General features: G+C 38.0%; 2 protein-coding genes across 9 annotated transcripts; one reads left to right on the top strand and one right to left on the bottom strand.

The window, feature by feature from the left end:
* Positions 1-1,747: 1,747 nt before the first annotated feature.
* Positions 1,748-27,505, top strand: LOC115763763 (terminal uridylyltransferase Tailor-like). Of its 8 annotated transcripts, none has more exons than XM_030706479.1 (8): positions 1,748-1,920; positions 1,981-2,262; positions 24,483-24,571; positions 24,635-24,838; positions 24,925-25,164; positions 25,221-25,388; positions 25,448-25,646; positions 25,711-26,455. In XM_030706479.1, the coding sequence occupies exons 3-8, from the start codon at positions 24,562-24,564 to the stop codon at positions 25,859-25,861; spliced, it is 972 nt and encodes a 323-aa protein (XP_030562339.1). In that variant the 5' UTR covers positions 1,748-1,920; positions 1,981-2,262; positions 24,483-24,561; the 3' UTR covers positions 25,862-26,455. The 8 variants fall into 8 exon arrangements, 7 of the variants coding, with proteins under 7 accessions (XP_030562339.1, XP_030562343.1, XP_030562344.1 ...); XR_004017944.1 differs by lacking the exons at positions 1,748-1,920; positions 1,981-2,262; positions 25,711-26,455 and adding exons at positions 20,704-20,950; positions 26,755-26,959; positions 27,021-27,505; XM_030706483.1 differs by lacking the exons at positions 1,748-1,920; positions 1,981-2,262; positions 25,711-26,455 and adding an exon at positions 20,704-20,950 and having other exon boundaries at positions 25,221-25,268; positions 25,357-25,388; positions 25,448-25,554.
* Positions 21,504-23,013, bottom strand: LOC115763762 (argininosuccinate synthase). The gene is made up of 3 exons (XM_030706476.1): positions 22,772-23,013; positions 22,461-22,706; positions 21,504-22,400 (listed from the first exon to the last, which is right to left on the bottom strand). The coding sequence occupies exons 1-3, from the start codon at positions 22,940-22,942 to the stop codon at positions 21,564-21,566; spliced, it is 1,254 nt and encodes a 417-aa protein (XP_030562336.1). The 5' UTR covers positions 22,943-23,013; the 3' UTR covers positions 21,504-21,563.
* Positions 27,506-27,563: the final 58 nt, after the last annotated feature.

A 27,563-nucleotide genomic window follows, 5' to 3' on the forward strand; every position in this document is an offset into this window, starting at 1 on the left:
CTTATGTGGGGAAGAAAGAACTCATACGCATGTGTAATTTTGGTATTTTGGCACTGCACTAACAAGCGAACAAGTCGCCGGTTCAAATCCAGCAAAAATGATCAGTTTTTAAATTTATTAACTATGGAAAAGAAGGGTGAAGTTTAACCAGGCGATGTTGTGAAATTCAAATACTTCTAAGAAATTTTCAAATATGTGCCTTAATATTATAATATCCGACTATTGGTGCCCAAAAAAATTACTTTTTTTCTACTAATTAGAGAACCGCAAGGCAACATATGCGCAGTCCATTCGGAATGCACTACACAAAAGACACAAGTGTTTGAAATGAGCTCGCTGGAAAATGTATATTGTAGAACGTTAAGTACTTTTCCATGAGGTATACATAAGAAAAGTTAAAATTGCCTTTCGCGCTGTTGTCTTAAGCTTTGTTTTCGTTCAAATATCTGGCTGTGTGTGTAATTGTTTTTGTGTATCCTTGTTGCCGCCTTCATGTTCAACTCCTTTTCTAAATGTCATAATGGCGCTGTGGTCTTATTTCTTTGTCTGTGTTTGTCTGTCGGCGGTGCTAAGGCAGAGGCAGCACTTGCTTTGCGGGTTTATAAAGCAATTAAACATGGCAACATATGTGGGCGCCCTGCCTAATAAGAACATACCAAAAAAACTTGCTGCAACCAATACGAACATTTTTATTTAAACTGTTTAAATGAAACACAATCAGTCAAAGGCAAAACTTTTTATATATATACACAAATCTGTTATGCAATTACAGAAATGGTTAATTAACCAGCATTTGATACCAAATCAAAAAATAATAGTAATTACAATATAAAATAAAAGAAACATAATTAAGTAATAAAAATTGATGTAACGTGTTGAGGGAACATTTGTGATAATTCAATATAAACTATCCACGTAGTGGACGGGTGAAGGCAATACACATTTTCATTTGTAAACAGCTAAAACAACTTTCCTGTCGGCTTTGCTAGATGCCCGCGTGTGACTTGGCGTATACGTAATTTGGTTTGTGCTCAACGGTGCGTATGCAATTAAATGCAATTTTCGCTCCTCGCACAACTTGACATTTTAAAGCGACGGTCAAACAGGGCACAATCAAAAAATTGGACCAGCAGCGGAGTTTCACAGTCAACAGCATGCCTCATTAGAGCTAAAGCCAAAAAGGAGGAGGAGGCAAAAAAAAAGACTGTCGGGTGTAGTCCTTGTTGCTGGCTCGTAAAAGAGACCAGAGAAAAGGGCTCAAGGGAAAACATGAAAATGCGCCCACTGGCAGGCGGCGAACGAGACGTGCGGCTGCCTGTAAATCTTGACGTGATGAATGCGAGCCCACGAGTTCGAGGACCACTGACCAGAGCTGCTTCAGCTTCAGTTCATCACGAGTTTGGCACTTGCCGTCAAGGGTCGATGTTGTTGTTGTTGCCCCTTCTGCATTAACACGCCGCCTCCTGTTGCATTCCAGCTGAAAAAGTCGCGGTGCCTCAGCTGTGTGCTAACGTGTTTCTGCAGTTTCATCAACAGTTTTTTCGGTTTTATGCCTCGCTAGTGTATGGTGTGTGAGGTTTTAATAAAAAAAAAAGTAAACAATTTTTCCCCCATTTGTATTCTTAAAACACACACACACGTAGCAGGCTGTTCATTTTTCATGACCAACTTTTGGCTGGGATTTTATTTTTTCCGCTGTCATCATTCATTTTATGAAGTAGCATAGTGCGTTTATAAATATAAATGGCATGTCTGAGGAAGTGCATAAAGCCGAGAAACAAAAGTATTTGGCTGTATACGAAATTATAAAGCTCAAGCTATTGTAGGCACTGAGATCGAGCTAGTAGAACAGATGGCAAATGGATTATATATATTGTACAAGAACTTTAAGTCAATTAGCTTACTTTGCGGTCTATGCAAGTTATTTATAGCTAACTATTGTAATTGTTGTCTGAATCATATTGAATCTTTTGTTTTCAGTTTTCTGTGGAAATGGAAAATATGCTTAAGCATAGAACTCATAACAGAAAAATACAAACAAATTGCCTTTTTAGAATTCAAAAGTACTTTGTTGAAGACGCCTAATGCATTGATGCCTGTAGGAAATCAGGGCATGAAAATACGTTTTGCATGCAAGGGGGTAGAGCATTACTTCTAACGATGATAATAATAATCAGATTGTCATAACGTCATCTTCCACGAATACAGCAAATACACAAGGAGCGAAAGAGCAAAATGGTGTAGCAGACGGGGTAAGGCAAGGTAAGCGACCTGGAACCAGTTTGATTGTCACATTGTCATCATCTGCATATTAAGTACAAGTGATTACACTTTCACGTGTGCCCCGCATGCGAGTCGACGATACATAGAGTTAGATACATTCACGACAGCGACCTGATGGGGGTGGGCACATATGTCCTTTGGGGGGCGGCTGTCGTTGTCGTGATGTGTGCAGCATTGAAATTTCGGCATTTAAATCTAACCAAGCAAAAGAAAGAGAAAAATTGAAACGTGGCACACGCGACAAAGCAACACAAAGGCAAATGCCAGCAAGTATCTGTAAGATACATATGCATACATATGTAAGTATCTTTTGTTAACGAGCGAGCAGCCAGGCGCTGTGCGGGCAAATGTAAATGCTTTGAAATCAATGCGTTTGATAAAAGAAACATCAGGGCTCGCACTGGTAGTTAGGTCTACAACAATACCTGTATCTGTTAGGGTTCAGCGGGAAAACGGAATTCATTTGTGGCACGTGAAGTCTTTTGCTTTTCCGCTATTTTTATACCCTTGCAGGGTATTATAATTTTGTGTGTAACGCATAGAAGGAGACATCTCCGACCCCATAAAGTATATATATTCTTGATCAGCATCAACAGCCGAGTCGATATAGCAATGTCCGTCTGTCCCTCTTACCGTCTGTCCGTCTGTCTGTTTCTATGCGAACTAGTCCCTCAGTTTTAAGGCTATCTTAATGAAACTCTGCAGAAATCCCTTTTCTGTTGCACGCAGCACATAAAACCAGCTGGATCGGACCACTATATCATATAGCGATAGAACGATCGGTCGAAAATTAAATTGTATGAAAAAACATTTTGTTTTTCAAGATATCTTGACCAAACTCTGCATTTATTAGTTTTACTGTACTCCTCATATATAGGCAAAATCGTATTAAGATCGGACCACTATATCATATAGCTGCCATAGGAACGATCGGTCGAAAAGTAGATTCTTGTACGAAAAACATTTTGTTTTTCAAGAAATCTTGACCAAACTCGGCATTTATTAGTTTTACTATGCTCCTTATATATATGCAAAATCCTATTAAGATCGGAAGACTATATCATATAGCTGCCATAGGAACGACCGATCGAAAATTTAGTTGTTGTATGGACAAATTTTTTGTTTTTCACGATATATTGACCAATTCGGCATTTATTAGTTTAACTATGCTCCTTTTATATATATAAAATCCTATCAACATCGGACCACTATATCATATAGCTGCCATAAGAGCGATCGGTCGAAAACTAGATTTTTGATTAAAAATTTTTTTTGGTTATCAAGATATCTTGACCAAACTCGGCATTCACTATTTTCCCGGTACTTCTTAGATACAGGCAAAGCACTATGAGCATTACGAAAAGGTTGGGTCTGCAAGGGTATTAGATCTTCGGCGTGCCGAAGATAGCCCTTCTTTTTCGTTTTTATTTTTATTTGCAAGCATGTGACTAAAAGTTGTTGAGCTGCAAATGATGCAAATACCAATTGAATGTTGCCGACATTGACTACAAAGTGAAAAAAAAATCGATAGATAAAGTAAAGCAAGTATCTTTTAGATACACTTTTGCTAGTTTAAAGAAACTCTGCAACTACGGATACTTACTATTTATAGTTGGGAAACACTCAAACCTCAAACAGCAAATCGAACTGTCTAGGATATATGCACATGCAAAAAGAAATTACCCGGTCTCTAACTTTAGGGAGACTCAAGGCAACTCCATTTTCCACCTTTTCGGGTCTCGAACCCGTTACTTCGAGTAAGTGCCGATAAAACAAATATTTCGTACATTTTGTGGGAATGTTTATAAATGCTTTGGGTCTCATATGTTAACAAGAGCACGAGAGAAGGAGAATCAATTATCTGCAACAGCACCCAACTAAAACTGGAATTAATTTACCGTTAAATACAAATTGTATGCAGCATACACTTCGAGCAATTAACTGACCATTTATAGTCAAGTTTTATAAAACGCTTCATTTGTGGTAAACGCTCAGCAATTGGCCTAAGCTAATCAAAACTGTGGCACAGTTGCTGCAACAACAACAACAACAGCAAAAAAAACACCAGACCACACACTGGTCGACACACATTCGTAATGCTAACAACGTCTCTGAAAGCGTCTACTTGCCAGGATTTCATTTCGATAGCATCGACATTAAACTGCAAATCCGCAGCAGCAATTTCTGCATGTAATGCTGATGTTGGCATTTTACGGCTACTTCGAATGCTGCTGCTGCTGTTGTTGCTGCTGTCATGGGCTCATGTTTTGCCACTGCAGCGACACCTTATGTGGCAACAAGCAGTGGCACCTCCCTTAAACCGCCAGCCTCCATCCAGTGCTAGCCTGCACTTGGATGCGTTGCATCAGCTGCCCCTTGCCTGCTGCGATCGGTTCCTGTTGCTGTTGTTGTGTTGTGTATATTTTTGCATTGTCGCCATCGTCAGCAACAGCAACAGCAGCAGCATAAATGGCAACCATAAAATCCTTAGCAATCAGTTGCATACAACAAACACTTCTGCTGCAGCTTCCCCTTAACCACAGGCCCGAGTGTGTGTGTGCAGCCACCACACACAAGCAATCCAAATCCGTTGCTGTTGTCATGTTGCCTCTACTGCTGTTGCTACTGCTGCTGCTGCAACTGCAGCGACTTATGCCAATGCAATAGGGCAACATCCTAAGTATATTTTACTATCTCTGTATCCGTCTGTTCTCTGTATATCGGTATATGCTTCTGTTTTATACTCATCCTGATTGCCCTTATACCACGAGCATTGCAACACTCCAATCTTGTCTGTGCCGCTGCTTCTGCTGCGTACACAAAACAATTTCCCAACACTCGCAATTGGCTTTGGTGCAATTTACAGCTACCTCGTGCTTAAAAATAATTTCAAATATTCAAGTCTCTTGCAGCAGTTGCGTTAATGCAGCGGGAGGGAAAAAGAGGAAGAGAAAGAGAGACAGATAGTGCAGCACTCGTTAATATGTATCAAAAATTTATTTTCAGTTTTCAAGATGGAAACAAATCTAAATATAACTAATTTTTTCTGACTACAAAAATTAGAGAATTAATTAAATCGAATACCTCTTAGAAGCAAATAATATGTAATTAAAATAAATTTAATTAATTAATTAAATAAAATACTAATATATATAATTTTTTCCAACTACAATAGTAAAAGACTCATATTTGGCACCGCAAATCAGAAATCCGCAATATGCGATTCTTATAAAAAACAAATTTTAATAATAAATATTTTGTTCCGTTCTAAAACTTCCTGTTAAAAAATAAATGTAACTCAATATTTTTTCTTTTCTAAGACTTCTAATTTAAATATATATACTTTAGTATTAATATATTTTTCTCTTTCAAAACGTTTCTGTTAATATAAAATTTTTCTAGTATATTGGCGAATTGAAAACAAAGTTGATTTTCTAAAATTTAGCAACAATAGTTAAATAAGCGATGCAACCTTATAATAAGAAAATGTTAGCCGAAAATATTATGTCAAAGACGCGCAATGAAATATGAGACAATTCTAGTAATTTGTAAATGTATTGCTTGAACGCCTGACATAGAAAAGTTATATTCTATTTTGTAAAAAAAAATGCTCACAATCAAAATTTCAATTTCAATTAATTTAGCACAAGACCTTAATACTTATTCTACCGTGCAGTACACGTTGTTCGTTGTTTTTGATTCACTGTCACAAGTCACAAAAATAAAGTCCGAATCAGAGCTGGTTCGATAAAGTATCACTGGACAAAGCTAACACAGATTCGCTCCCTGAACACACATGAGTACAACAAAACGGATGGATATAGATTGTCAAATTCAATGGCATAAAAAGAACTGACAACTGGCAAGCCTTTTGAATATTTAGCAAAAATGTTGCACAGAGAATATGGGAAACCATGAAAAACTAAAACAACCGCAACAAATATGGGGCAAGCACTCACACACATATAGAAAGTGCTATCGGCGCGCATTCCCGAGCATCGCTTTGTGTAAATGTCGAAATTTTTGTGCGCTTTCCAAAATGTCACAACATCCGGCATGCCACATGCACTTGGCAAGGATTCGGGCTTAGAGAGAGAGAGAGACAGAGAGAGAAAGAGGACCAGGAAGAGCGCCCACTGTGCTGTGGCGTCACAGTTCATGTTCAGTTTGGTTTGTTAATCGGAACATGAACTGAGTAGCCAGAAATATATACAGAGTTACCAAAGCCAAAAAGCACATTTAAGCCTGGGCTAGCAGCATTCAGTAGAGAAAGGAAAAACTGTAACAACTTGAAGACGCGCGCGTATTTCATTTTATAACTGTCAAACGCTTTTCGAGTAATTATTATTTGACAAGCATTCTAAGTATTCAGCAAGTTAAGACCGTAATTAGAGCCATCTTTTTGGCAGACAACAGACAACAAATAGCTGACGTTGTGCGTCGATTGCAGCCGGAGCTGCCCGGCGAACGTGAAAATAACAGCCCACTTATATAGAATTGTTGGCCCAACCGGGCCACCCTCGGGCCACCCTCGAGTATGCCCTGGCAACAATGGTGAAAAAACAAAGCGCCTTTCGAATCAGTTGCAGTTGCAATTATAATTTCAATTTTACGATTTTTGAAGTACATTTCTGGCTTGGCCAAAAACAACAACAAGCTAGCCAGCAGCTGCCCCCCACACTGCCCGCCCGGCCAGCTCCTTATGCACGTTGTGTGCTCCGAAGTGCTTGATTTTAATTCCAGTTGCACAAAACAAAGGCACAAAAACATAAGGAGCTGCTGTTGCTGCTCGCCACGGTCTGGGGCAGCTATCATGAATAGCCCCAGCATTGTTGAGTCATTTGTACAAAGTTGTTTTTTTATTTTTCTGTTTTTTATTATTCCTCTACTATATTTCCTTGCTATTTTCTACTTTTGTATACTTAATTAGTGTACAGACCCACAAAGAGAGCGCCGCATTGTATGCTACGTGAGAGATTATTATGAAAGTGCAATCAAAGTTATTAGTTAAGCTTCTGGGCAACAGCAGGTTGCACAGAGCTGAAGCGGCTCAGTGCTTGTTAAGTAATTTTCAATATGAAACTTCTACATATAAAATATGATATAAAATTTAGATGCAAGTTTCGCTCCTTAATGTGCATAGGAATATAACAAATGATTTTTTATAGCTTCTTTTTCATTCATTTCAGATTCAATCTAGCTTTGCAAATGCAAATTCGTAGCGTTCATATATTAAGACGTATCCAAACAGAAATAACTAATTCGTCTCCGCTCCTGATCAAGGGTATATTCACTACTCGCCACTTGAATCGGACACCCTGTGCACTCTCTTTTCTATTGCCTATAACTCGAACGCCTCTTCCTGTCTCTTAGACACATTTGCACAAAATCAATTAACCCTTTTAATACTATATAAATACAATATTTATATTGTCTTTGGTTGCAACGCAACACAAGAATAAAATACTATGCCAATGGTTCCTATAGCAGCTTTGGCAATAGTTAACATTAGTTAATTTAATTTGATTTTGTCAAAAATGTATGACTATATTATTCGTAAGTGTCTGTTAACTTAAGATGACTTTGCAGACCGCCAACTAAAAGAACATTATCCACATCAAGGTAGGTATAATTATCACGCTCTCAAGCCGCTTAGCCGAAATATGCTAAGTTCAATAATTGTTCAATTTATTGTGACATTATCTTGCACATTTGAAACTTGCACAAAAACACGACTAACTATCTTCAAAAGCAAATGGAGCATATGGTGTATGCAGAGTATGTTATTAAATGCAAAAGAAAGTACAAACAAATAAATTAAACAAGTAAGAGGTTCTAGTCGGGAGCTCTCGACTAGGGGATACCCTGAACCCTCTTCTTCCAACATCAAATGCATATATATATTCTATTTTAGAAGCTATATGTCAAGTTTGGTGACTCTAGCTCTTATTATTTGCCAAAATTGCCCAAAAAACAGGATATCGATATCGATTTTTATCGATTGCTTGGAAACTAAGTAAGTTATCGATTAAACAAACTCGATCTGCGCGGGCACTGGGAACACCTACATCTAAAATTTCTCTAGGTCTATATGGGGTCGGAGATGCTTTCTTCTGCCTGTTATATACATTTGGATTTTGCACACATATACCCATTTTTAATGGGCTCAGGGTATAAAAATAGAGAATTTTCCAAAGCCACTAACGTTTATACGAAAGGAATGTGGAAGGCTGGCGAAATATTTGGGATTGGCACAAGCGTAAAAAATAAGGGGTAATAAGAAAAAAATCATATCAGACAATCCACTTTAGCAAAAATAGTAGCTATCTCCTCGTCCCAAGATTTAAGCATGCGAGAAATATTCCGCACATGTGTGAGAAAAGTTTACCACAATTGAGTGAAGTATTTCTGAGATGTTTGCGACTGACCCGATTTTAAATTCATTATCTTAACCAAGTTCACCCACATGGATAAATTCAGAATTTGGTGAGTTTAAATCAAGTAACATAATAAAAATAATTAATATTTTAGTTCGCTCAAAATCTTGTATTGTTTAAAATACACAAAACTAAAATGTATTTAGTGCTCCTCAGATATTTGGATCGTCTGGGTAATTGTTTTACTTTGAAACTTGTTGTAATTTCTCTTGGTACCATCATTTCTAAGAGGGGCAACACGAAAACAGCTTCAAACTTTTCGCTCACTTTTAAAGTAGCTATATAAAAACTGAGAATCGGTAGCTAGCAATTGATACGACCAACTGCCCAACAGCGCGGCTGGGTAATATGTCCAATAGGGTGTCTTGGCGGGGGATTGTTTTTGGGTTGCGCGTGTTTAAAAACTCCGCAAGTTTACCAACAAAATTAAAAGTTTGGCTGCATGCGCAGATTTTGCTTTTTATTGAAACTAGAAAATACGATAACATTGTGAAGGCAGCCGCGATGACGACGCTGTTGCCGCCGCGTCCTGGGTGCCGCACCGGACGTGGTGCATGCGGAAAAGTTTTGATTGCCAATAAGGAATTACAGGTGATAATACAGCATAATCTGCCACGTTCCACAGTTGCCATCGCAACACAGCCACAGCCGCAGCAAGAGCCACAGCAGAAGCAACGGGCCATGGCCAGCTGCATGGCTAGCAAGAAAATTGTGTTTGCAATTTATTTATCCATTTTATTATTTATTTTATTATTCTGCTCCTAACTACCAGTTGCTTCAGGATGGAGTAAAAGTTCGTGTCAGGTCAGAAATTTGCATGGCTTTACCGAATCAAAAAGACTCGAAAAATTGCAGGAATCAAGTCGAAAGTAGATTTAGAGTCGGTCTCTATGGAAAATACTCTCCCAAATAACTTCGGTGTTTGTTTTTAGATCTTTCTAAAACTCTCAGCGCGTACATATTGCATGTACATGTATAAAATCACCAGAAGCCAAGACTATACCGCCAACAATGTGTGCGTTACAATTTTGGGGAAAGGTATCAAAAAAGTGAGAAATTGTTAATCATGCCAGAGGCTACATAACGAATTTTGGCTCTTGCATATTCCGAGATATGTCTTATGACGTTATAGTTTTTAAACGATTACATAAAAATGTAATAGTCTATCGAAAATTCCAAACCAACTTGGTCTGTGTTTATTAAAATTTAAGGGGAAGCGAAGAAAGATTTTCAAGAATAGACGAAATTTAATGTCTCTAGGTATTCAAAGTTTTTGAATTCAAAGAAACGGAGCAAGTTATCAACAATCTGAAATATCCCAAATCTATTCATGTACCTTAGGAATATTTATTGGAAATTTCGCCACAACTGTTGATGCTGATCAAGAATATATATGCTCTATGGATAGCTTAAATCCTAGTATGAACAGAAAGTATTCGTAACATAAGTTAAGAAACAGCTGATAATTCAAATATAAGGATGGATAGATTTTTTTAATATAATTAAAGGGGCTCATACCCCTTGCAGAGGGTATTATAATTTTGCCGTGAAATGTTTAACGCATAGAAGGAGACATCTCCGACCCCATAAAGTATATATATTAATGATCAGCATCAACAGCCGAGTCGATACAGCCATGTCCGTCTGTTCGTCTGCCTGCTTCTATGCGAGCTAGTCCCTCAGTTTAAAAGCTATTTTTATGAAACTTTGCAGAAGTCCCTTTTTCTGTTGCACGCAGAACATATGTCAAAACCAGCTAGATCGGACGGCTATATAATATAGCTGCCATAGAAACGATCGGTCGAAAATTAAGTAGTTCAATGAAAAAACATTTTGTTTTTCAAGATATCTTGACCAAACTGTACATTTATTATTTGTACTATGATCTTCATATCTTCAGATAGTTCTATACCTCCTCCCATTATTTCACACTCCTCTCTCCTATTAGCTATAAACTCTTTAAAATCTTCTTACTCTCCTGGGCCGAACAATATTCCTAGTTGTCTACTCAAGGTGTGTAGTTCTTCCCTTCTTTATCCATTGCTAAAGCTTTTTAATCTATACCTTGTAACTTCTGTCTTTGCATCTCTTTGGAAAGAATCTTATATCATTCCTCTTCACAAGAAAGGTGGGAAGTCTGATATACAAAATTACAGGGGCATTGCAAAACTGTCCGCTATTCCTAAATTATTTGAAAAAATAATCACTTCGAATTTGCAGCATTTCTACAAATCAGTTGTTTGCCCTGTTCAACATGGATTCACAAAGAATCGGTCAACTCTGACCAATCTGCTTGAGTTTACTTCCTTGGTAAATGATGCTTTCCTTTCGAAAATTCAAACTGATGCCATTTACACAGACTTCAGTAAGACGTTGGACTCTGTGCACCATGACATTTTACTTTTTAAACTTGACCGAACAGGTTTCCCCCTGTCTCTTTTGCTTTGGATTAATTCTTATTTAAAAGGTAGGACCCAAAGAGTAATGCTGAGGTTGACTACCTATAAACGGGTTCACGTTACTTCTGGTGTTCCTCAAAGTAGTCATCTTGGACCTTTACTCTTTACTCTTATTATAAATGATCTCCCCTCTGTTATATTACATGCCCGTGTACTCATGTATGCGGACGATGTCAAACTTTTTCTATCATACACTAATCCCCTACATCAATCTCGTTTACAATACGATTTGAACGCTATGCAACTTTGGTGTTCGGCCAATCAATTGCATCTAAATTGTTCAAAGTGTATACTTATGACATTTACTCGTACTACACCTTATCTTGTCAGTTATACAATCGACAATATCCCTTTGCAACGTATACTAACAGTTAAGGATCTAGGCGTTATTTTTGATTCTAAACTCAATCTTCACATAGATACGATCGTTAATGAGGCAAAAGGTGTACTTGGATTCATTAAACGATGGTCTAAAGATCGTTAATCTCCTTTTATAACAAAACTTCTGTACATCTCTCTTGTTCGCCCTATCCTTGAATACTGCTCTTGCATCTGGTGTCCACAGTATAACAATAGCCTGGATCGTATTGAATCTGTTCAGAAGCAATTTCTGCTTTTTGCCTTACGAGGTTTAAATTGGGACCCTAATCTTCGGTTGCCATCCTACTCCAGCAGATTGCATCTTCTCAACCTTCCGTCATTAACCAACCGTAGAACAATTCTCGGTGTTGCCCTTCTACATAAGTTGATTATTGGCGACATAGATTCCCCTTTTCTGCTAGGGCGTCTTCAATTCTCTGTTCCGGCTAGACCAACTAGAAATTATGGCCCCTTATTCCTATCTACGTGCACAACAGACGACGCTATGCACAATCCTTTTCGCGTGCTATGTAAAAATTATAATAGTTTGCATCACGTTTTCTCTACAGAACTGTCTCTACCCCTAATAAAATCGTTACTTTCAGGATACCTTCGGGAAGTCGCTGACCATTCCCAGCTATGAGCAGGGGCATAGCTTGCCGGACAGGCTGAAAAATGTTCCCCCACCGGGTCGGTGATTTCCCATTACTTTTATCTTTGTCCTATCTACTTAACACTCTTTATCTAACTTACATTGATTTACTTTATTAACAATCTTCTTACTTTCTTTTTTCCTATTCATTGTATTTTCTTTATTAATATACCAAATTAAGATTATTTGTAATTTTACTTGAGAACACTTTCTTCCTACTTACAACCTTCTGCTTAGATGTAGGCTCTAATAGCGTCACTGACAAAATTAGCTGTGAAAAGGGGCAATGGGACTGGCAAATAAAACACCTCCATCGGTCGGTGATGCTATTTAGAAAATTGTATTTTTTAACCAGGCTTTTAGCATATAATTCTATTATCTATTGTATAACCTATTGAATAATGAGGAATGTCGACCATTAATAAATAAATAAATAAATAAAAAACAAGTAAGAGGTTCTATTCGGGAACTCTCGACTAGGGGATACCCTGAACCCTCTTCTTCCAACATCAAATTCATATATATATATTATATTTTAGAAGCTATATGTCAAGTTTGGTGACTCTAGCTCTTATTATTTACCAAAATTGCCCAAAAAACAGGATATCGATATAAATTTTTATCGATTTCTTCTAAATTGAGTAAGTTATCGATTATCGGTAACAAACTCGATCTGCGCGGGAACTAGGAGCATCTACAGCTAATTTCAAGTCTCTAGCTCTTATAGGTTCTGAGATCCTTGCGTTCATACTTACGGACGGACGGGCGGACAGTCAGACAGACATGGCTAGATCGACTCGGCTATTCATGCTGATCAAGAATATATATACTTTATGGGGTCGGAGATGCTTCCTTCTGCCTGTTACATACATTTGGCTTTCGCACAAATACAATATACCCTTGTACCCATTTTTAATGGGTTCAGGGTATAAAAAAAAATATCAATGCAAAATCCTATTAAGATCGGTACACTATATCATATAGCTGCCATAGGAACGCTCAGTCGCAATTAAGTTGCTGTATGGAGAACTTTTTTGTCATTCAAGATATTTTGATTAAACACGGCATTTTAAGATTTCACTATGCTCCCTTCACTTTTGCAAAATCATATTAACATCGGACTACTATATCATATATATCAGCCATAGGAACGATCAGTCGAAAACTATGTTTTTGATTAAAAACCTGTTTTGTTTATCAAAATATCTTGACCAAACTCGGCATTAACTATTTTCCCTGTGCTTCTTAGATGCGGGCAAAGCACTGTAAGCATTATGAAAAGGTTGGGTCTGCAAGGGTGTTAGATCTTCGGTGTGACGAAGATAGCCTTTCTTTCTCGTTGCTTTTTAGATCCAGCTTAATAAATTTAAAAGCACAATTTAATTTGGATTTATTTTTATATATTTGATTATTAGGAGCAACAAGTATAGGTACCTGTGCTTGAAAATATTTCACATGATGCAACTTGCCTGTGAAGATTTATAACTTTTAGCTCCTTTGAACGTATTTGAATAAGAACTTTACATTCAAAACTGTTGCAAAGTTTTCCAAATACTTGCAATTTTTAAACGGGTTATGACCAAAAATCATGCCACTCAAGTTGAAAAGTCATTGAACAATGCGTGCAAGCTTCTAAAAAAGAAAATAACTGCTGAGCTGTTGGAGAATTGCTCACCTGGGGTACATTTTCTTCATTTTTTTTCACTTTCTTGAGAGCTGACAAATTAATTAAAATAGCCGGACCAGAGGGCCAATCAATGCCAGGAAGAGAAACACTTGGCAACTAACGTTAGTTGCAGCTGCGACCAAGCCAAAAATTTGCAGCAGGCAGTGCAATGATTTTAAAAGCTATTTATAAAAATTAATTTGAAAGTTAAGTTTGTTGCAATTGGGCGACGGGCGGACGACGGCAGACGGGGGGCGAGGCGTATGAGTGACCTGATTTTGAGTTTCATCTGCATTTAATTACAAAAAGGGATGCGCTGCCAAAAGCAGCGTCAACTACAAAGTCAACACAAACAAATTTCAATAATAAAACTCATTCATGCCCCCAGGCGGAAAAGTGCTCTGCCCGCCCATCTCCCTGCTCACCTTCATAACTGCCCAATTTGAAGAAGTTGGCGCTTTGCGCTTTGACGCCAAGAAAAAGGAAAAAGGCAGCGCAAAATGTCAACAAAACTGTCTTTAGAGCTCAGCTGGTGGAGCTGTAATTGCGTCTTCTATTTAATTACAAATAGTTGCCACAGAGACGCCCGAGCAAGCTCAGGCCAAGCTGAAGGCGAACAAGAACTGGTACCTGACGCTTATTGGGAAAGATTTCGAACACTGTTTACCCGTTGGTATTATATAGTATCTGTATTATATAGTTATTACCATAATAAATGCAGGCTTAGAATAATCTCCCTGTATAATTCAGGAGTGCTTCTTTAATAGGCAGTGGCAAATCATAACCATAGTTGTATTATGTTATATATAAACGAATTGTCGAGCAGAGTCAATCTTAAATTTTTTATTATTTACTTACTTTCTAGAGAAACACCCTGTATATTTTTATTAAACTATTTAGTCTGGCATAGTTATACCAAAATTCTTTTTTAAGCAGTGGGAAGTGTAACTCGTAATAAAGGCAATAATAAAAATCACCCTGTTATTTGGAATTAAGGTATAATAAAGTCTGACATTGGTAAAGTGCAATCTTATCTTCACTTTAAAGTGGTTTATCATATTGGGCCATTAAATCCTTGTAGACTGCAACGAAACACAGCCAAAAGATCCTGACCAAAATCAGCCCGTACAAAGATTAGTTTTAAGCTTAACTAAGTTTTCATTAATCTGGCGAAATGCTTAAATGCACAGCAGTAGAAAATTTGACCGTGTATATGGAATTAATTCTTACATAATAGTCAGGAATCCTTCATTAAGTTGGAACTTCTACAATATTAAGTCACAATTTAATCCTAACTCTTTTGGAGTATGCGAAATACAAGTGAGTTCTAGCTAAACGAATTTTCAGAATGCGCCGGCTCAGCACAAACTTAAGACAAAAGAATAATTGTTTTGCGACTAGGTCAGCAACGGCACCCACGACAATTCGCTGCCACCTCTGAGCCAGAGTTGTCAGCGCATTAAGAGAGCAAGGGGTTGGTGAGGGGCATGCAAGCCAAATCCAAATGAACGCACGCTTGGGTTCCGCTGAGGTCACTGTGCAGCAGCAGAAGCAGCAGCAATTGTTGTTGTTGTTGCTGTTGCTGCTGCAGGCGGCGCACCACGCAGCAGGTTTACACCGAAGAGGGAGAGTGAGGGAGTGAGAAAGGGAGCTCGTGAACAGCACGCGTTGCTATCAAAACAATGAAGAATAATTAAAATTCGCCCTCAAACAATTTGTAAGCGCGGCGGAAGTAGCTGCGAGACAACGAAGACGATGAGCTGGCGACCAACAGCCAAAGGCCAGCCTTTGCCCGACACAACTGCGAGTTGGACACGAGGTCCAGCCACATGCTCATAAATAAATTTATGTTTGCTGAAGTATTGGGCGTTGCTGCAACTCGATGCTCCGCACCGTGCCACGCCCTTTTTTTTGGTGGGCATAAATTGTTACCAGTTGCCATGTCTGACAGCCTAGTGCGTTGGCCCTGTCAAAACAACAATAACGTGTTCTTGCATAACCCTGAAATTCCGTTTCCGAGTTTTCCATAGATCTTTTGGCTGATTTCTGTTGCACTTTGTGTTACCCTTAAGAACTGACTAATTTGTGCTATAAACGGGGTGGATCTCTCAGATATATGCTGAACTAAAGATGTTTCAATTTCTATTACAATCCAATTACAATCTCAAAGTGCACCCGAACAGAATGCATTTTGTATCTTTTGAAGAACCCTTAACTTTTTTGACCACCTACTACTACTACTACAACTTTTGCTCGCGATACTTTCCAAAATACTGCCTGGTTATTACGCAACACTTTCATAGGGTTAACCCTAGATTCAAGTTAAAAAATGCATTAAAAATTGAGAAATGACTAAATTGAGCTCGATCTCTCAGATGTATGCCAGTTTTCCGTAACCGACTGAAGAGGTTTCAGTTCCTATTAAAATCCACAAACTTCGCTCAAAGTGCAGCTGAACCTAACGCACTTTGTCACTTTTGCAGAACACTTAACTTACTGGTAGACACTTTTGCTCGTAATACTTTCCGTAATAATGCCCTATAATTACGCAACACTTTGATAGGGTTAACCCTTGATTTAATTTAACAAATTCAATAAAAGTTGAGCGCGCATACAAAAGAAGAGCAGGGGAACCATAAGAAACGAAAACAAAAACAAAATGCAGTGCATAGTTGAAAAAGTTGTCGTGCAGGACAAAAGTCTGGCGACATCCTTTGAAGCACGCAAATAATCCCGCAAAACCGAGCGCTTAACTTTTCTTTCTTTTTTTTTTCATCCAACATTTATGCGGGGCAACAGCATTGCTTTTTGCCCGCACTGGGCCGCCAGCGCCCCTACCGTGTCCACACAATTATTATGTATCAAAAAGGCCATTTTTTCTATTTTTATACCCTGAACCCATTAAAAATGGGTATAAGGGTATATTGTATTTGTGCAAAATCCAAATGTATGTAACAGGCAGAAGGAAGCATCTCCGACCCCATAAAGTATATATATTCTTGATCAGCATCAATAGCCGAGTCGATCTAACCATGTCCGTCCGTATGTATGAACGCAAGGATGTCAGAACCTATAAGAGCTAGAGACTTGAAATTTTAGATATAGATGCTCCTAGTTCCCGCGCAGATCGAGTTTATTTCCGATAATCGATAACTTACTCTGTTTCCAAGCAATCGATAAAAATCCTGTTTTTTGGGCAATTTTGGTAAATAATAAGAGCTAGAGTCACCAAACTTGACATATAGCTTCTAAAATAAAATATATATATATGCATTTGATGTTGGAAGAAGAGGGATCAGGGTATCCCCTAGTCGGGAGCTCCCGACTAGAACCTCTTACTTGTTTTTTTTTTTGTGTGCACACTATTTTGCCATTTAACACAAAGTTAAAATGTCAACGATGTCTGATCGTGTGGTGCAACCGAAGGCAACAACACGCAGCAGCAACAACAACAATATGTAGCTGCTGTCATGAGAGTGATGGATAGATAGTTGAATGGATGAATGAATGGATGGATAGATGGATGGATGAGTGTCTGGTCCAGTATGCAAACAGTTTGTATCGGCGCTGAGATGGTCGCTGAGGTTGGGCTTTTGACTGCAACTAAAACAGAAACTGAAACATTGTACACACACAAGAACACACAAACACACACTCGTACACACATCTGCATGTTATGCATATTTACAACATTGAAACGCTGTCTGCCAACATTTTGAATACAAACAAGTCAAGGGGCTCCAAACGAGTTTCAACAATTAGCAGTTAGAACAACATTGACAAGGCGATTTTATAAGGGTTGGTGATATTCGATCACAAACGAGATGACACAAATAAGAGATTCTATTCGGGAGCTCCCGACTAGGGGATACCCTGAACCCTCTTATTCCAACACCAAAATCAGCTCGCGCTATGCGCTCTTTTGATTTGATATATTAAAAAAAAAAAGTTTCCTTGGCATGGTTCGAACTTGCAACTAACCGCGCTACTTGCCGCCGTCTCTACTCAGCCGCACCAGCCACAAAAAAAATAAATGGCTTCCCCGGTATTGTTTGAACTCGCGACAGACAACACCAGTTGCCACCGCCTCTACTCTAAGTAAGAAAAAAAAACGAATTAAAATTGTTGATGGCTTCGAAGTAAACGCGCATGATTTTTTGTGTGCACATGCATACAAAAATTCTTGGGATCTGCGCTGGTGCCGCAAACACGTGTTTCTTAGCCGATCTTGATGAATTCTACAGTTTCTATTGTACCATAGAATATCTGTGTATTCTCAAAGAGTAAATAACATTAAAATGTAACTTAAATTGGGCAATAGAAGTTGGGTTATAAACTTAATTTATAGCTATGAGGTAGTAGCGGGGAGGTGGCAATATATATAAAATGAAAGAAACTTGATATATATGTATACTATTTTAGAGTAAACATATCACTTTTGGTGACTCTAGCTCTTATTATTTACCCAATTCGCTCAAAAATCCGGATTTCGAAATCGACTTTTCGATTGCTAATTAACTGAGTAAGTTATCGATTATCCGAAAAAAGCTTAATCTGCACATGGACTAAGAGGACCTACAGCTAAAATTTCTCTAGTCTAGCTTTTATAGCTTCTAAAATCCTTGCGTTCATACATACGGATATACTGTTGATATACTTTATGGGGTCGGAGAAGCTTCCTTATGCCTGTAACATACATTTGCACAAATATATTATGCCATTTTACCCATTTTCCATGGGTGAATGAAAAACAAACCCTAGGAACAAATGATGTTGTCCAATTGCTGTTCTTTTAATAGGAAAAAATTTTAATAACACAGGAAAGCAAGGCACATCGAAGACAATATTATGTTTATCTTATCAATGTTGATAAGACCCATATGTGTGCAGCATAGGAAAACTTATGAATGTCAAGTCTGGACAATGTGTCTTAAAAAGCCAAAAAGGCCCTATATATGACTGCGCCAGGGCAGCTTTTTGATATAGAAGTCCGATCCGGTTCCTACATCTTTCGTACATATGTATGTCTGCAATAGACAGAAGAACCCATGATAAGTTTCATAGGCTTAACATTGCATCGGAACAGTCAGACAGAGAAACGTAGAAGACTATATCGACTCGGTCTTTAATATGTATATATATACTTAATGGATTCATAGGATGCATCCCTTATATGGTTTACTAATTTTTGAACAATTTTAAAAAACGCTCAACAAAAGTATAAACAAGTTTTCGTCTCAGCATCTGACTAAAAGTTTGTCTCTATAATAAAACAGATAATTCAGTTTGGAGAAAGACAAAAAATATCCATGTAAAATAAAATTCAGTTAGCCAATTCGTGTAGTCTTCAATTACGTTAAGAGAAAATCAAAAAAAAATTTAAATTTTTTCCTTTTGATCCAAAGCTCAGTCTCTTCAGACTCTTCTTAGAAAACAGAAAAAGAAATAAATATGCGTGCAATTTTATGTGTACTAGCAGATAACTCGGACTAAACACAAAATATCGTTAAGGCATGAAAACTGAGCTAAACTGAAGAGTGCCCTAGTCAGATGCCCTGCAAACAGGCTCCACACTGCGTATCGCATACACTTTCAAAGCTGCCAATATACCCTGTTTTAGTCGCTTTCTGTGCACAGTGCAGGGTATGCATAACTAGCTTGTTTGCCAAACGGCTTATATCATACATCTGGCTCACAAGCTGCCTGGCGGGCAATTGTTGTTGAGTAAACAGACGCATTTATATATATATATATATATATATATGTTCGTGTGTGTATATACAAATAAGTACGCATACAGGCATGCGCGCGCATATAGTGTCACCCAACATATGCCGAGCTGTGTGTGACTCTTGAGTTTCTTTTGCCTATATTTGTTGTAATAATATTAGTTTTTGCATTTATTTGCTGGTGCAAATAAACCAAACACCAAGCCCCCACCATCCCCAGCCCCTCACATTGCCCACAATAGAATAGTCTTTTGTTTTCCTTGTGCAATGAGCTGGTGAGCCCCAGTGCCCGAACATGGCCGGGTCAGGGCCCTGGCATCCTGCCTGGATTGTTCGTTTTGGCAGCTACGGAAGTAAGATTAATGCAATTGGGAAATCCAACATTCGATATTTGCTGTTGCTTTGTGTGTATGTTAATATGTTATTATTGGATTGTCTTCAAGTGTTTTCCATGTTTACCAAAAATATATTAAATCAACAATCAAATGATTGCCCACATACATACGTATTTATATATAAGTATAAATACTATACATAAATGTCTGCAAAATGTGCTCTTTATTATTTTTGGCGCTATTGTGCACGAAATTATGATTCAGGCAAATCAAATGGCAAGGAAATGAAATAATCAGTTTAATTTGCATATACATACTCTATTCAGATTTATTAAAATAGCATTCAAATTTCAAAGCCAAGCGACACGCTTGAACGTAGCTTATCGCGCGGCAGTGCTGGCAGTTTAGCTATTTGATAGCTACATTTTACTCTTTCAAGGATTAGAGCGGGCCACAATGGAAATCTGAATCAAATTTAGCTATTTCCATTTTTTTCACAATTTCTGCTTATTTAGCTAACTGAGCTTTTTTCCAGCTATTGTTTGCATTGAATTTAGCTACTTTTTAGGCGCGATAGCTGCCAGCACTGCCACTGTTGATGGTATTTTAGCTTATTTTCGTGAAACAATAAACTGAATCGAATCAAATATAGAAAACAATTTGGAAATACAAAAATTCAGCTTTTACCTATTTATTAATAAACATTTACATTATTTTTGTAGATAAACATTTTTTTAATTTAACTAAAAAATTGCTGTAAAATATATGTAAAAGTATCGATACTTGAACATCGAAAGCTGTGACTAAGATGTTCGATAAATCAACGCTAATTTATCAGCTGAAAGCAGCTTTCGGCGACGTTTTGAGCTTGTTGGTTTTTTTTTAAGATTCGTTTCTGTAAACAAAGACTCATTTGTTTGTTTATATTAACTCTTCAGCGCTCAATTTGCTTATTTAACGTTTGAGTGCAGTGAGTAGAACGTGGACTTAATAAAGGCTGTTGTGGAACGTTCATATTAGAAGAAAAAAGTAACATATAAATGTATTATAATGTTTAAAATAGTGACACAAATTGAAAATGCAAAGTCAATCTTTTTTTATGCTCTGTGCGCATAGTGAAAAATGGGCTGATTGGTTATGTGCACTGTCTTGCAGCTCGAGACTCGAAACTTAAATGATATACTCTTGTGTAACCTGGACAGCAAGTGTTAAGTTTTTGGTTAAAGTATACAAATGCGGAAGTCTTCAGCTTGATAGTTGACAATATCATAAAACAGAAACATGCTGACGAATTAGAACCAGTGACTTTATTTCTGGCAGCTAAGCCACATACATTTTATGACACTCCGGTTGCGCGTCTTACCTTAGGCTTTGTTCTTTGAGAAAGCTTTTAAAGCTTACAATGTACATTTTATAAAAAAGTATTTTCTCGAACGATTTGTTTGTACAGTTCGCGTATAATCTATTATCAGCTAATCGCATGTAATACGCTACCCCTTTGCAACTTATCAGCCTTGAGTTACTTATTTCGTCTCAGACATAAGCTGCCAAGTACACATTTCGCTTTTTACCCAAATTTTAATCGGATTTGTAATCATTTATTTATCTAAAATGCCTTTGTTGTTGTTTACTCGTGGTGCAGCTACTGCTGATCAGTCTTGTAGGGACCGAAGGCGCGCACATGCTCCCGTATTCGCACCGCATTGATGGCTATGAAACCGCCCGCATCCTGCGGCACATAACCGCCATGCACATCCATCGAGACCAGCTGCTGGTTGTAGAGCGCACCCACTTTGTCGCCAGCCTTGCGTGCAATGGCGCGACAATAGCCGGGCGACAGCTCCACCGTCACCTGCCCGGTGACATACTCCTGGGCCAGCTGAATGCAGCGTCGCACATAGAGCGCCTCGGGACTGAACCAGAAGCCATTGTACACAAAGTCGGACATGCGATCGCGCAGGAGTTGCTTGGTGCGCAGAACCTCGCGATCCAAAGCAAACACCTCCAAGTCCTGGTGTGCTGTATAGAGTATGGTTCCACCTGGTGTCTCATAGACGCCGCGAGACTTCAGTCCCACATAACGATTCTCAACAATGTCAATGCGTCCGATGCCATAGCTACCGCCCAGATCATTTAGAAACTTTAGCATATTCATGGGCGTACTGTACACTTGACGGCTAGACAGATCCTCAACGCTCGTGGGCAATCCCTGTTTAAAGTGAACGCACACGCGATGGGGCTTCTGTGGCGCCTGTGTGAACGGATCGAGGGTCAGCTCGTAAAGTGTGCTAGGCGCCACAGTATTTGGATTCTCAAGTACGCCCGACTCGTAGCTAATGTGCAGCATGTTGCCATCGGTGCTCCAGGGAGTCGCTGGCTTGGCTGTGACCTCAATGCCATGGGCCTTGGCATAGGCAATCAAATCCTGTCGGCCCTGAAACTGGCGACAAAACTCCATGTCGCGCCAGGGTGCAATGATCTATAGATGAAATGAAAAAACCCTAGATGCTAGATTCCTGTTCCACTGCCGCATAGTCACCTTCAGTTCCGGCTGCAGCGCATAGGCGCATAGCTCAAAGCGCACCTGATCGTTGCCCTTACCGGTGGCACCATGCGCCAAATACTTGGCGCCGTGCCGCCTGGCGGCCTCGATCAGGGCCACACTTATACAGGGTCGCGCCAGCGAGGTGCCCAGCAGATAGCGCTCCTCATAGATAAGACCCATTTGGATGGCTGGCCATATGTATTGCTCAGCGAAATTCCTCTTGATATCAGCCACAATCACCTGGAACATTGTAGATTGTCTTGAGATTAAATGTGATTAGCTTGCATGCGTTGCACTCTGGACACCTCCTTGGCGCCTATCTTGAGCGCCTTTTGACGAGCTGCCTCAAAGTCCTCCTGCTGACCCACATCGGCCAGCACGCAAATGACCTCATAGCGCTGCTCCAGCAGCCACTTCAGTATGCAGCTCGTATCCAGGCCACCCGAATAGGCCAAAATCACTTTCTCGACAACCATTTTTTAACGAGTCTGCGTTCCTCAACGTGCGCTGCCAATTGGAATACTAAAAAACAAAGCTGTTTGCGCTACAAACGACCCGCTCGCGTTTCCACTTCAACCCCGACGCTGTTCAGGTTGATAAGACTGTTTGTTAGCAAATTAAAACAGATTAGTCTCTCTCGCTCTTAACCTGGCAAAAGCTTTACGTAAATATTTTTGATATACTCAAGCATAATAATGTGTGTTTTTTCTAGCTTAATTTAAGCTCATTTATGTTCGAACCTTTTTTATCCATTATAATTTCACTGTTTTGAATTTTCATATGAATACAACATTTTTGCTTTTAGACGTCAATTGACCATTCTTTCTTCGCTCTTGGTAAGTAAATATCTACCATCAGAAATTGCACAACGAGTTTGAAACATATCAAATTGAGACCCTTTTGCGAAATAGATAAGCTTTCGTTCATGCAACCTTTGACCCGCATATTGGACGTGAATTCTACGTTTGAAATGCAATTTCATAAAAATCTTAAAAAAAAATCAAACAATTTCCGCCAATTTTCCATAGTGTGGAGCTGAATTTCCCAAAAGCCCGCCTTATTGACATTACTGACATTTTAATATTAACATTGTAAATATCGAGTAGCTCGCTATTAGATCCTTTTCCGAGGCTGGTTACTAAAACAAAATTCTGATTAGTTTTGTAAGTAAACATCTTGAGCTTAATTTGCCTCTTTTCCTATCAGTTGGACGTATGTGCATATGTTATTATATGCTGATTGTGCAAACGGATTATAAATATTTTGACAAACTTTAATAAGTTGCAGCTTTGGTATTCACACTCACTAGAAGAAGGTGAAATACGTAAATGTTAAAACATTAAAATTAATATTCAACAATTAAATGTACCTTACGTAGTTTTGACTTATATGGGAGGAGAAATGAAGAAGTTGAGATTTATTAATGCCTCAGATATACAACGAACTAAATGAAATATAAGAAAAAATTTGTATAATTTATAATTGAAAATCTTTTAAGATAATATGCAATCGACTTTTACTTTATTTTCTAAGACTTCAAGCATCTAAAGGCTGCCATATAAATTGGCCACGCTTTGAACAATTTCAAAAGATTTTCAGCTCTTTCTTTATTTATTTAACAAAAGTATTCAAATTATCTATGTGTTTAGCTATAAGTTGTATAACTTATTATTTTATTATTCCAAAAATGATTCGAATTATGTTAGAATAAATAATGAATTCAAATTTAAATGGCGAAGAAAATATAATAAATATTCGATTAAGCCCGGGAACACTCGCTGATATCGATACCTTTTTTCTTAATTTGTACTTCTATCGACAGCCGAACATTCCATTCAAAATATCAGAATAGGAATATCTTTAAAATATGTTCGCGACGGAAAAAGTAACAATCCGCGATTTAGTGCAAAAAATCGGTCTAACGTACATTCATACCGAAATGAATTGAATTATTATTGTGTGCTGGAAAATTTGACAAATTGTGTTCGGATCGCTTTGGTCACACTTTTCTTACAGTTAATTTGGTAATTTACCAGAAAGTCGAACAGTACTTGGAACTTGAAATTGCCTTGCTTGGCGTATATTAATCGGAAAAATGTCTTTGCGTAAGCTAAAATTTCATATGTAAATATCTTATAAGAATTTATTTAATTTAATATTGTATAAAGAATGCGTTACATTTTGGATGGAACTTTTGAAAAAAGTTCGTATTGCTGATGACATTAAGAATAATAAGGACGACGCTCAGCTTGAATTGGAGAAATTATTGAAATTAAAGTTGCCGTACCACTCAATAGGCATTTATCCATTTGGCTCGCGTATAATGGGAGTTGCCCAGGAAACTTCAGATTTGGACGTTTACGTTGAATTGGGTTAGTATTTAAACGAGCTGCAGCTGCATGTACATACATACATATATACATATGTTCAAAGTGGTATGTTTTTTATCTGAACTCAGACAACAGCTTCTACGAATACAGCGAGTCACCTAGTATGGAAGTCCTGGAACGACAACGAATTGTGGCTAATGCTTTTAACTCAGAATCAAATTGGAAGCGTATTGCCACCTTTGGCGGAAGATGTCCCATCGTGACGGTCAAGCATTCGACTGGCTTGCAGTGCGATCTTAGTTTCTTTAACGGTCTGACCTATAGACAAAATATACTGGTCATGTATCTGTTTGAACTACAGCCTATAGGTAAGTAGATGCGCGAAATCTATAAATATAAATAATATCAAATTGAATTTCTCAAGAAGCTCGCTATATGGTGATCTATTTACGAGGCTGGATACAAAACATTGGTCTGAAAGACGCATTTCGTAGCCATATACTCATACTAATGGTCATATTCTTTTTACAATTACATAACCATTTGCCTGGGATTGACAGGCTACAGGAAAATCAGGAACCAACTGTTGGACGTACGTACTTTGATTTAAATATGCCAATTCAACAAAGTTTAAAACTTAATATATTTCAGCATGGGTTACTACGTTCAATCAATTGAAATTATCAGACTTTAATATGAGCAAGTTAGAAGTCGATGAGTATAATACGCGTTCAGTTTTAAAGCAATTCTTTCGGTTCTACGCCAACTTTAACTTTGCCCAGTATGCTATTTGCCCTTATTTGGGAAGGTATGTGGAACGTCTATTATTTGACAGACATATGCCCCAAAGGTAATGTGAAAATGTGTTCATAAAATTTTAATTATTGCATGGGTTTACTTTTTAAATAATTTAGATATACTCAATTGCGCATCAGAGATAATAAGTTTACACGGTTTACCACGGCCATTCAAGATTTCATATTGCTTGACTTTAATAAGGGTTGGCAAATAAGGGGAATGCATGTTTACACATTCAAATGTAGATGCCAAAAAGAGCTTGATTAATGGAAGATTACTATATATTTACTTTATGCATTTATATATAACTATTTTAAACAATATTTTATGTAAGACACAACAATTTGAATGTTTTTTTTTTAACGAATGATCTTATTAATACATAAAAAGCGCACTTTAATTTTGAACAGACGCATCAGATCACAAAATGATGAATGATTTCTGAATAAATCAGCTTATGTACTCGAATCTTTAGTTGTTTTCGACCAAACGTTAATATTCATAATTTCGCTTGCACTTGACCTATCAATTAGTGAAGCTGTCACTCAGAAAACCCATGTATAATTAAAATCTTTGTCTCCTGGCATTGGCATTGAACTATTTAAATTGCATGCTTCGCTGCACAATTGTGTGGAAAATTGATTTTCAATTGAATACAAGAGAGCTCAAGTCGAGTGTCCGAATAGGGTACACCCTGAAACAGCTGCCCTGGGAAACATTCTAGATTTGTTCTAAAAAAAATCAAGATCTATTGTACATATACCCAATATCGCGCGTCACAAGCAGGAAATGTCACACTTCCGAAATGAACTTTCCGACAAGCTACAAACCAAGTTTATTGAATAAAGCTCTTATAATTTTGTGGCTTTCTTTCAAAATCATGTCCGAAACTAGTTATTTTAATATAATCTAACGATATATATGTTCAAAATATTAAATTAATTTATAGTCTAGATTTTGTATTTTCCTTCATTGAAATGACTAGATTAATCACTCGTCGACCTGATCAGAAATATATATACTTTAGAGAATGGGAGAAGGTTTCTACTGTCTATTAAATATGTCTATCTACTCAGTTTAACCATTTCCAATAGGGTTCAGGGCATAAAAAGCAGTTAATTGAAACAGTTGATTATTTAATCAACGAATTATTCACATAGATTTGAATCTAATTAAGATGTCCTGGCCGAAGTTATTGTATAAAAGCGTGCCAATAAACTTGTTGGTCAGCAGAAGCAGTTATCCTAGCTCAAGTTGAACACTGACAATGCCCAATCCACAACGAATGCGACATGGACTCGGCAGACTCCGGCTGCTGCTTGATCTTGTTATATTTCTCGCGATTTGGCATCAATGTTGCGCCATGTAAGTATTCAATGCACCCGCTCACGTTCGCTATATATTCAACTATTCTACTTGAATGCAGGGATTATGGTGAAAGCAACGCATGCAGTGAGGAACATGCTACAACACCCGACAATTGTGGGCCGGAGGGTGTTCATAAAGTGCCGGTAAACGGCTGTTTCAAATATTACTGCTACCGTCGTCTGGGTGAGCAGTGCTATCCAGGCGATGAGACAACAGCATGTGCTAAGCATCTAACGTGCAGCTGTAACAAATGCATGAACTGCGATCCTACAACTAACGAATGTGTCATGGATAACTGTCCCAGTTATTTAAATTATAAGAAACGTTTGCCGAACCGTTTGCTGCCTTGGTTTGATCGTGCACGTTGGCACACCTTCTTGCAAAAGTTTACCATACCCAATTACGAGGATTAATTGAAGACTTCTACCACTTACCACAATGCATTGTATGGTTAGTGCTTATACAATAATTGACAAGTACTCGAACACGTACGCGCTATACACATATGCATAATTAAAACATATTTATACGAAAACAAAAAAAATATACAAAATATAATCTAGTTGAGCACTGCATACAAAATATGCTTGGGTTAAAAAAT

This window comes from Drosophila novamexicana, unplaced genomic scaffold, assembly GCF_003285875.2.
Source record: "Drosophila novamexicana strain 15010-1031.04,08,12 unplaced genomic scaffold, DnovRS2.1 tig00000770-arrow-pilon, whole genome shotgun sequence".
In the NCBI taxonomy this organism is placed as follows: Eukaryota; Metazoa; Arthropoda; class Insecta; order Diptera; family Drosophilidae; genus Drosophila; species Drosophila novamexicana.

Bases quoted from the DNA above. Each gene is read 5' to 3' on its own strand.
- LOC115763762 (XM_030706476.1), bottom strand. From the start codon at position 22,942: ATGGTTGTCGAGAAAGTGATTTTGGCCTATTCGGGTGGCCTGGATACG. The intron at 22,707-22,771 runs GTGTCCAGAGTG...ACAATGTTCCAG, and splicing joins TCAAGATAGGCGCCAAGGAG to GTGATTGTGGCTGATATCAA. The intron at 22,401-22,460 runs GTGACTATGCGG...TTTCATCTATAG, and splicing joins CGCTGCAGCCGGAACTGAAG to ATCATTGCACCCTGGCGCGA.
- LOC115763763 (XM_030706479.1), top strand. The intron at 24,839-24,924 runs GTTAGTATTTAA...ATCTGAACTCAG, and splicing joins GGACGTTTACGTTGAATTGG to ACAACAGCTTCTACGAATAC. The intron at 25,647-25,710 runs GTAATGTGAAAA...TAAATAATTTAG, and splicing joins GACAGACATATGCCCCAAAG to ATATACTCAATTGCGCATCA.